At 33.8% G+C, this 10,853-nt stretch overlaps 1 protein-coding gene across 1 annotated transcript in view; it reads right to left on the reverse strand.

Annotated features, from left to right (window-relative positions):
• LOC103918146 (sodium channel protein type 2 subunit alpha-like) overlaps positions 1 to 10,853 on the reverse strand; it is a 60,566-nt gene that overhangs the window by 27,582 nt on the left and 22,131 nt on the right. Inside the window, 5 exon segments of the mRNA XM_009325394.1 lie at positions 2,935 to 3,420; positions 5,473 to 5,597; positions 5,600 to 5,783; positions 7,044 to 7,217; positions 10,129 to 10,367. Of these exon segments, the coding sequence (XP_009323669.1) occupies positions 2,935 to 3,420; positions 5,473 to 5,597; positions 5,600 to 5,783; positions 7,044 to 7,217; positions 10,129 to 10,367 (1,208 nt within the window).

Here is a 10,853-nt window from a genome sequence, read left to right on the forward strand (position 1 = left end):
TAGAGGCAAAATAAAGCAAATGATGGTATACTGTTCTAGAGAGGTAACTTAAACACTGCGCCAATATACTCTTTCTCTTCCTCAAAAGACAATCAGAAGGCAGCAAAAGATTCAACAGTACTGTTGACTTGGTAGGAGAAGATTGGGAATCTTCACAAATGCCTATCACACATCAAAACATCTGTTCATACAGGTGGATTTTTATACACACGATTAAAAAAAAGCACCTTTCCCTAAAAATCATCCAGAAGGAATGCAATAAGGAATCCAGAACAGAAACTGCAATTAATATAGAATTCACAATTTTCAGGGCACTGGTAAGAAATTCCTGTCTTATTAGATACCGTTCACAATATGCACACTTGCACTGTACGAATACATGTCAAAGAGTTAAACGCTAAACAGTTGTGTGTGAGCAGAACTTGAGGGAAGCACTATTGCTCCAGCTTCACAATGGTAGCCATTATTGCATTCTATGGAAATCTTGAGGCTCCACGGAAGTCCTAAATTTATCCTATCCCCATTGAAAATTTCTCCACAAGTTCTTAATATAAACACCATCCATCATTTTCCGGAGCATTTCCCACAGTCACCTGAAATTTTCACTTTCAAATTGCTTATACAGACTTTTGGATTTGGTTTCTCTTCCTGAAGGCATACGCATACATCTAAAGTCTACAAAAAAAGGCAAAATCCCTTTTGATTTATTACGGTCCTGAAACTTCAGGATGGCCTTAGAAGAAAAAAGCATGATGCCTGAACCAAGCAAAGATAGGAATGAACAGAGCAATTGACTTATGGTGAAAGTCACCTTAAAATTGGTATCATTCAGAACTTCTCAGCACAACAAGGGCTTTTACTCCATTTTCTTGGGGTGTACTTACATCCTATATTCACTTGGAAAGCAGAGGAGTTTCTGCCTTTGCATGGCATTTTGTTTTGTCCTCAGCTGTTCTGATAGAATGTATGGCAGTACACTGTAAACTGAACCATTCAATCTATCTTAAAGAAGAAATAAACAAATAATACCTGTGGGATGATGTTATTTAACTTACATCATTCCAGCTACATGCCTTATAGTACAGACCCACAAGCACTGTAGCAGAGAAAGTGGTAAAGACTGACAGGGGATCAAGAGCCAGGTGTGGATGGAAACTTCCCAAGCCAGCTCTGCTGCTGAGGCTAACGTGTCACGTAACCACACATTTAGCATCTGCACAGCTTATAAGCCTCCCAACTTCCTAATGCATATTACAAATTTTTTAAAATAACATAGGAAATTTTTAGGCATGTAACTTCATGAGATGGAGTTACTAGGAAGGCACTCATCACTGTATTTATCAAAACTAACCACAAGGAAAGCAGAAAATTTATAGTAAAATGTCATTTTAAAGAACATCAGAATATATGAAAAGACTTAGAAGACTTTGCTAAGGGTTCATTGGAAAAGACAATTAACTTTTATTAGATCAGCTTACATGAGAAATACTTAACTCACAGACCCAGAGTCACTCTGAAAGCTTTTTTTTTAATACTAGTTGATCTCATAAATTATATCACTTTACACTTCCTGTATCTCTTATATTCTTAAGTTGTCATGGGTAAGCACTACTGCTATACTATCCTATACATCCGCATTGAAAATGTTTGTCTCATAACTGAGCAACTCAGTCAGATGATAGAATATCTTGCTCTTAATCTTACAATTGTTATGCAGAGTAACCTTCTTTGCAGTTGCAAATAAACACACACTCTTTACGTTCCTTTATGTTCTTTAGCAAAAAAACCATACTATGATTAACTGGATCATGGCTATCCATTTATGTTATGTGGTATAGTTTGGTATCGCTGAGGAATACAGCATTATTTGCAAATATGGCAGCTATACATCTATGATACAGTCATGAATGCAGAGCTTCTTTATAGAAGAGCTTTCTTTATGGTAAACAAACCCTTTTGTATTAATGAGTTATCACACAACATCATGGCTTCTAATCTAATTGAAAACATATTTATCCATGGTTCCTGATCCCTTAAACCTCACAGTTACTACATTTCTAATGGCATTGAATATATTATATTCTGCTAATGCATTTATTAGTTTGCCATTGATCATTACTCCAACACACAAAATTTTCCTTGAGTACCATTATCACCTGTTCATGATCACTTCTGGTATTTAAGCCACTTATATTTTGGGGCACATGGCTTCTGGTTTTTAGACTAACTTCTGTCTCTTTGCACAGTAACAATAGCATAAGGCTTTCAAGTAAACTGTTTCCACATGCATCTATATTACAAGATTATTCTGCTCTCCAGGATAACTTGAGATACTGCTTTACCATGACGTTGATTGGTATCTGGATTATTTCAATTCAGCCAGCCATAGTCTCTGAACCCAAAACCTGTATGAATATTACTCACAAAACTTTTTAGATAATCCAGAACACATCACTGATTTATGATGTCTCAGGGTTCATTTTAGAGCTACCCTGAATATAGAAAAAAGTATTTTTTCTCCACTTATATTTGATTGGGTATGCAAAGCTGTATACTCTTGATTGTTCCTTAGCCTTCTACAATACTCTTATTCCATAAATCCTGATCGCATTATAGGTACTACAGAAAGCACGCTTTATGAAATGTGTGCTAGTCCTAAAACCTCATAAAATTGTGAAAGAAATAATCATATTTAAAATGATACATCTTCCAAATGCTAATAAACAGAGTATTAAAAATGTAAACTCTAGTTTAGGACCCCCTAGTATACCATCACATAGAGTAATTTTTTTCTTGAATTATAATTACATAAAATAATAAAATATAAAATATATTGACATGGATAAGACAGTTTTTAAACAATTCTAAATATGTAATTAAGAAATATGTAAATGCATGACTACAATGTAATTGTTAAGATACGAAAAATCCTACCTGTTTGCTTTCTTCCATATCAGATTCGCTGCTAAATTCTTCTGTATTTAAATTTTCAAAATCTGATTCTCCAACTGCAATTGGCACTGTTACAGTGAGGCCTGGGTTGTTTATGAATGACATGTAATCATTTTCATCGATTACGTATTTTTCCACACTGCTGCCTGTGCCTACACCACTGGTGGTTCCATTGCCGTCTTTAAGATAATTCAGATCTTTGCTTATTTCAACAGCAGTATGATTGGAAATGCAGCTGTCTTTCTTGTTGTTTAGCTCTTCGAGTGCTTTGATTTCCTCTAAAGCTTTCTGCTTTCTAACGAAGGCTTTTTGGATGAACTCCTGTATCTTTTTTTTAACATAATCTATTCCCTTCTGAATCCTTGCCACAGCAATCTGGAGATTGTTCATCTCATTATCATCGTCTGTAGCAGCAAGGTTGTCTGAACTAAATGAGCTCAGCAGCAAGGCGAGAAATAGGTTCAATACCTAAAAGATGAGAGAATACAGCTGTATAGTGAATACATACGTATAGGAAGTGAGTATTTTTACAGGATACTGTCAAATAGCACACATTGTTTTGAAATACAACGTTCACTAATTTTAGACAACCATATAGCACCTTAAATTACAAAAGATCTCCTTACTTGTTTTCATCAGTACTCACTCAGAAGATGAAAACAGACAAGCTAATACCTAAATATTTTAAACTTTTGATCTTTGTTTGAAGCAGCATGGCTGCTTATACTCTAAAATAAAGAAAAAGTTACAAAAATTCCAGCTATACACACTCATCAGAGGTTTGAAAGGCTTGTCTAAATCTCTTAAAATCACTTGGAATTTAAGTAGAATTAAATAAACATGATTCATAAAATTAGATGGGTTTCTATGACGAAGATATTTTAGAAACTTATATCACTTAATGCTATAATAACCTACTTATACCTTCTAACCACTATTTGGAAGATTATACCATGAGACTGTTATTTTCTGTTAATTCTGGGCTTGTCTCTTAAATTCTATAAAGCTTGTCATAAAAGGATAAAAGGAATATTTAAAAATCAATTTTTCACTTTAATCTCTATTATTTATAATAACACTATATTTTTTGTAATTGGATTTTTTTTCCTTTTTCACTTGGCAAAAAATGAAAATTTTGTTTGCTCTTATGTAGGACTTTAAAATAAAATGGACTTCTTCCATCAGCAGGTAACAATCTTAGCACCAGTATTGCCTGAGAACTGTGGGGTTTTGCCTCAGAATTCAAACAGCATTATTGTTGTTTTAATGTAATCTCCTATAAACTGTAGCTATTTCACTAAAGCTTACAAGCAATTAATCATTTCATACTTTCAGTCTGATATACCACCAGGCATCAAAAGTTGTCATGATATGACAAAATGGCATAAACAAACTTCCCCGTTGTTAAATGTGTTAGGTCTCTCATTTGTACTCTCTATGAGATTTAATTCTGCAGACTTTCACAATTCCAGAAAAGGACCCTGAAGGGAAAAAGACACTTGGAAGAAAGAAGAAAATATGAATCTGAAACAGTATTTCTATGCTGAAGCTAATGCTAAAAAATAGTAGAGCGGGTTATTGGTTATAAATAACTTTCTGGGGCTCTGCACATTTCTGCTGATATAATGTTAAGAATGCAAGGTCATGTAAATGACTAGGATACGAACATTTTGAATTCTATTTTATAAAATTTAAATCATGTTAAAATATATCACTAAAGGAAGATAATTTTGACAGGTAATGAAATATAGTTTTTAGGCATATCAGAATGAACTGCAAAGATTAACAGTAAAAGAAACCTAAAAATAAAGTAAAAGTGTAAACGGTGCATTCCAATTTTAATCCTGATTTCTAAGAAGTTCTCACCAATTCAATATTTATCAATTGAACCTTTGACATTTTAACTTGTCAGCTTGAATTAAAATTTATCTATAAAGATTTCTTCTATAATTTTGAGTTAGAAGCTTTCAAACACATTTTTAGGATTGACGTCCAATCACTCTGTATTTCATTTTTGTTTTTTACACCTAAACAGGCCAAAAAGTTCAGTACTTAAGTTCAAGATATTCTATATAAGAACAGCTACATTATACTTTATTTTTATTAAGTCAGAAGTATTAGTGCTGGAATTAGCTGTAATGGGTGTAAGAAAGTCTGTTAGATTTTTTCCTCAGGAGAAGCAGCTGCCCAGGAGCTGCTTTTATTATTTCAAGAGTAGTGAGGAAGACATTTGGATTTAAACAGCACCTCTAAATTAGCTGTAGCACTCCCATGACAGGGTGTTTGATTTGACATTTTGGTGTATTCCTAGATTCCTGGACCCATAGTGAGAGTACTTCAAAGTATGGAAATGAGTGAAGAGGGGGAGAAGGGAATCATCACACGTTTTTACCCCAAATCGAGCACATTCAGATTTATTTTTTAATTCTAAACAGAAGCATGACAAACATTCTCACTGCCTAGCCGTAAGTTATATACATTTTACATTAGAGTTAATGTCCAAAAATGTTCATCACGTACCACTAGGTTTCCAATCACCATGACCAGCATGAAAACAATAAGGCACATGGTTTGGCCTGCAACTTCCATGCAGTCCCACATCGTTTCTATCCATTCTCCACACAGCACTCGAAATACAATCAGTCACTGGAGATCTTGCAGACACATTCCTTGTAGCTTTTCCCAAACAGCTGCATCCCAACCACAGCGAAAATGAAGACAATGATGGCCAGGACCAGAGTCAGATTACCCAGAGCCCCCACTGAGTTGCCTATAATCTTAATCAGCATATTTAGAGTTGGCCAAGATTTTGCTAGCTTAAAAACTCGAAGCTGAAAAACAAAAAAGCAGAGGAATCATTAGTGCTAGTTATGAAATAGAAGCTAGGTCCAAGTTGTTTAGCAGAGCATATCAGTTTCTGTAGATTAAATTGTACTTCAGTAGGAACATATTATTATTTTAATGGAAAGCAGGGAGCAGGGAGTATTTGCCTAAACTGCAGTGTTCAGCATTACATTTTAGTGATGCACATAGAAAAAAACCCGTAATTCGTGTTTGCACCACATTTTATTTTAATATTTTTAAACATCCACTTACAGATGATTACTGAACAATTCTTAAAGACATTTTAGAAGTTTATACTCTTTTCATCACCTTCACTACACCCTCTTTGCTGGCTTGGTTCCACATTTCCCTCAGCACCACATTAGGTCTTCCAGGCTTAGAGGACAATTTTTGAAGCAACAATTTGATGCTGATATTGTGATGTCCATTCAAATCATAAACACTAACTTAAAAATAATATTCAGTAACCAAACTATGGTATGAGAAGCTGGGTACCATTGCAACTGGTGCTAATAAACTAAGTCACTGCTTCCTGCTCTCTATATTAGGAAATAACCTAGGTTTTCAAGTAATGTGATAACTATTAGTGATACAGATTTTACGTCATGAATCTTGTGCCTCCAGTAAACATACGTATAAATTAGTTGTGTACAATACTAATTGCTATAAAAAGACATTTCTAGTAGAAGCTCAATAACATTTCAATTTAAGTGTTATCTTAAATTCAGATTGTTATGACTCTGTTATATGTAATGGAGTTACTAAATATTTATTCTCGGTGCCCATTAAAATAAATGTTGTGAAGCGAGGATCTACTTAGGGGCTTTATGAGTAACACAAAGTAATGTTCACAATATAAAGACTAAAAATGTTATGATTCTTTATGCTGGTGGCAATATGTATGTTTTTACAGATATTCAGCTTCGATGAATCTTAATGAAATCAGTATAACAAAGATTTACACAATTCTCAAAAGGTAGCAGTTAGTCTTATGCTGGCAAAGGATATCAGTAGGATAGGATATCAGTAGGATAATTTGATACCAAAGATATCAAAGGATATCAATTGACAAACACCTTAAACTTGTACTTATCAAATATGGCTTGCAAATTAGGCATATATAAAAAATAGTGTGAGCCATTTAAGTATATAATATATCTTTACAATACTGATAATTATTATAGACATCAGCACATTTTTTTGAGTGAGACAATTGCATGGAAATATTTAATTATCAAGGTATTTACCAATCTGAATGACCGAAGAACAGATAATCCTTCAACATTTGCAAGACCAAGCTCCATTAAACTAAGGCTAACGATAATACCATCAAAAATATTCCAGCCTTCTTGGAAATAATAATAAGGGTCCATGGCAATTATCTTTAGTACCATTTCTGCTGTGAATATCCCAGTGAATACCTAAAACAAAATGTAATTAATTAGTTGAGTAAATGAAAAATTTACATACCTGAGTAATTTTTTCTAATCCCGCTTGAGTTCTCATACCTGTTACTACAAACCCCAGCTGATTCTATCTCCAAATGGCATCTAAGTATTTCTAAACACTGAAAACTGATAATTAAAAACAAATTACTAAATCAGGACAGATATAGGAGGGCAGAGGTTTGATAAACCTATAAAAAGCTATTCACCAGGCAACAGCTCAGCTCTGGTTCATATTTGACTGATATGTGCTGGACTATCCATCCAGCAGATGATGTCATGTGATCCGATGTTTTCAGTCCTGTTTCTAGAGGATAGTCCCAGTAAAGCAAAAGAAGACTTGACAGCAATTTTTTTCCTTGCTCACAGGCTAAACAGAAGTGTTAGAAGTAACTCTCTAAGGTCTGTCTTTTAGGTCAGAGTTGAAGAGTATGGGTAGAATAGCCAGGAGAAGTTGGCAGTTTCTTGCACTGGGCTTTTTGTAAGGATATAGAGGTTTCACGCACAGCTACTATTCTGTGCGATAGCTATTTCCTTTTGGGAAAAAGAATGTCATGGTGATAATGTTCTTTAAAATATCTGGAAGGGCCAAATGTGAAATTATCAATGTTCTTTAGTGTTTTAAAGTCCAGAATTTAACCCAACACTTTCTTGCAATGAGTAGTGATCAGTGGTTTGTGCAGCATAATAAAGAAGTTTTGGAGCATAATGCAAAACCACTAAAAACATATGAATATTCTGCACAACACTCAAAGGATATCCTAGATGATCGAAAAGTCTGCTAAAGTACACCAACGTACTCCGCCATTGCCTTGTGATAGTTCTTTACCCAGCTCGTCCTCAGTCCTCCTACAGCAAGTTTTATGGAAGCAAAGCTGACCTTTTACAACACTATGTAACTACACTATGAATACCTTTTAATTTAAGAAGATAAGGAGGTGGATATATTGCTGTGGAAACATTCACTATTGTCAAAGTGTAAATATTAACCTCTTAAAAAGTGTATACTTTTGAGAAACTAGAAATATATCAAGAAACACTATACTATTAAATTGATACGAGAGATGTTACCATATAATGAGAAGAACGTAACAGGTCTTGCTGTGTGTGGTAAAGAGAACGCAACGAAGATTATTCTTGACAAAACTGTCATATTTGTCAAAATAATTGGAAAAAAGCAATGAAAAACATTTCATTTTAAAATAGCTCCTTCACTAAATAACCCATTCCATCCACAAACTACTTTTTCTTGAGCATAACTGCATCCCCAAATACACAAAAACAAATTTTAACAGAAGTAAACTCAAGTTTTCTTGTAACTACTTAGGACTTTTGAATACTGAATGAATTTTAGTATTATGAAAATGAATCATTGCATTTTAGAACTATTTATTCCTTCTCATTAAAATGCTACAGAAAAGGCAGAGTCATATTTGTCATATTTAATTTATCCTCAAACAGACCGTGATGTCACAAGCAAAGAGTAAATTAATATATTTTGAATGGAAATCAGAAAATTAAGGTTAATAGATTAATACAGTGAGGAACAGAGAATTTAAAAAAAAATAGTATTCACTGCATATATATAGTCCTAATTAAGGATACTGGATTGTTACAAAGGTAGTTAAAAATATGACTGTTGCTAGCTTAGAGTAAAAATATAAAAATATGCGATGGGAAAAAGCAGAAGATCTTATAAGTATAAATGGTTGGTCAGAAATAATTCTTACAATATGACAGACCAACATTTTAAAATACAATATTCTGTAATCTGTGATGAATATAAGAATATGCCAGCAATTAGATCTTTGTCCAGGAGAAATGAAACTGTAATGCACACAAGTACATGTAGGTAGTAAGTTCAATTTTAGTTCTATTTTTAAAAAAAGTCATAGAAGGATGTATTACCAGTACATATAAGGAAAATGTTCAGACTTTAAAACATACTCTGACTGAGAAATCTATTACTGCTCCAGTTAAATATTAGCAGACTTTTCAAAACTAATCTTTCTGAGTGACTAGTTCAGAACACTGGGTTGGTTTTGATTTTCAGGACTGCATGCTGTGTGAGTCAATCCAGACCTCTCCTGTGTAAACTATTGGTAGTTATGTGAGCTGGCAAAAAATTAAAAATGTATGAATCTTCTTCTGAAACAAACACTTGCAAGGTTCAGTCCTCTGCTTCCTGAGCATTCGAAGCAAATGGAGAGAAACAGACAAAAACATTTAATTGTTATGCCACGTTTAGGTATCTGCTTGGAAAAGGAATTACATGTAACCCTAAATCTCTGGATCAGGTTAAAATCGGGAAAGGCATCACTAATAAACTTACAGATACAAGGTGGTTTTTGTTAGAGAATAAATAATAATCTTCTAGTTTATTAAGTATTTTTTAGTTACCTAAAGTGGTAAGCAGACTTACTGCTAACAAGAAATATGCCTTTCTTGGAAACACACTTTCACTGTAGTGTAACTGAAAAAAAAATCAAAGAGAAATTCTGACATCTGAATATTTCATCAATTTCTTACAAAAGAAAAATATTTTCTGTGATGGAATATCAGTACCATGGTAAAAATCAGGTAATCTACCTTAACATTTTAAGGAAAAAACCCAAGGTAGACCTCAAGAAATCTGACAATCCAGTGAAGACTGCGCTGCCACACATATTCAGTTATTTCATTATAGTAGTTACAAAATAGATTCGTTAACGTTAAAGGCTCAGCAGAAATCACTTTATCACATGTCATATATGATCATATATACAGTTTCTAAACTGACTATAAAACCCAACCTGGAATAAATTTAAAACCAATGCAATGCATTTATGGATTTCTTCTTTTAGAAAAGGGTATTTTTACACCAAGTAGTGCATGACAAACCACTTACCAGGTTCCCCACAGAAAGGACACTGCTAAACTGTTCTGTCATTGGGTAATGTTCCATGGCCATAAACAAGGTGTTTAAAACAATGCAAATAGTTATAGCAAGATCAACAAATGGATCCATCACAACTAAATTGACGACGTGTTTTACTTTTAACCATGGACTCCAGCAATCCCAGATCAAGAAAGTATTTGCAAATCTGTACCAGCATGGTGGGCATTTCTGTCTGGATTCTTCAAGCTCTGAAAAAAAATAGAAAAAAATTAACAAATAATGAATATTCCAATTATATCCTCTGGAAGTTCTTGTTTAAAATATGTAAAAAGATTAAAGCATTCAAATAAACAGCTCACACTAACATGGGATTTCCCTCACCTATGTTTAGCCATCTTAAAGTTAAGTATCTAATTTATGCTCCTCTACAACCAGTGGACAGTGAAGTTATCTCTAAAGAGTGAATCATCTCAGACATCTGCCCAGAGAGAGGAATGTGTTTGTCTCTTTCCCATGACAGTAGGGAGAGTCTAGACATTTAGTTTAGGTTAGTTGACTTGCTTACAGCAGATGTCTTGATTTTGGATATTGAAAGTTAACATGACTCCATCGTCAGTGAGCTGACGTATATAAATTGTAAAAGCTTCATAAAATATAAAATTTTTGTGTTAAGTATGTAACATGCGTACATATTTTGATTTGAGCTACTGTAAGTATTATATTTGCTACTACAC

This window comes from Pygoscelis adeliae, unplaced genomic scaffold, assembly GCF_000699105.1.
Source record: "Pygoscelis adeliae isolate BGI_AS28 unplaced genomic scaffold, ASM69910v1 Scaffold106, whole genome shotgun sequence".
NCBI lineage: Eukaryota > Metazoa > Chordata > Aves > Sphenisciformes > Spheniscidae > Pygoscelis > Pygoscelis adeliae.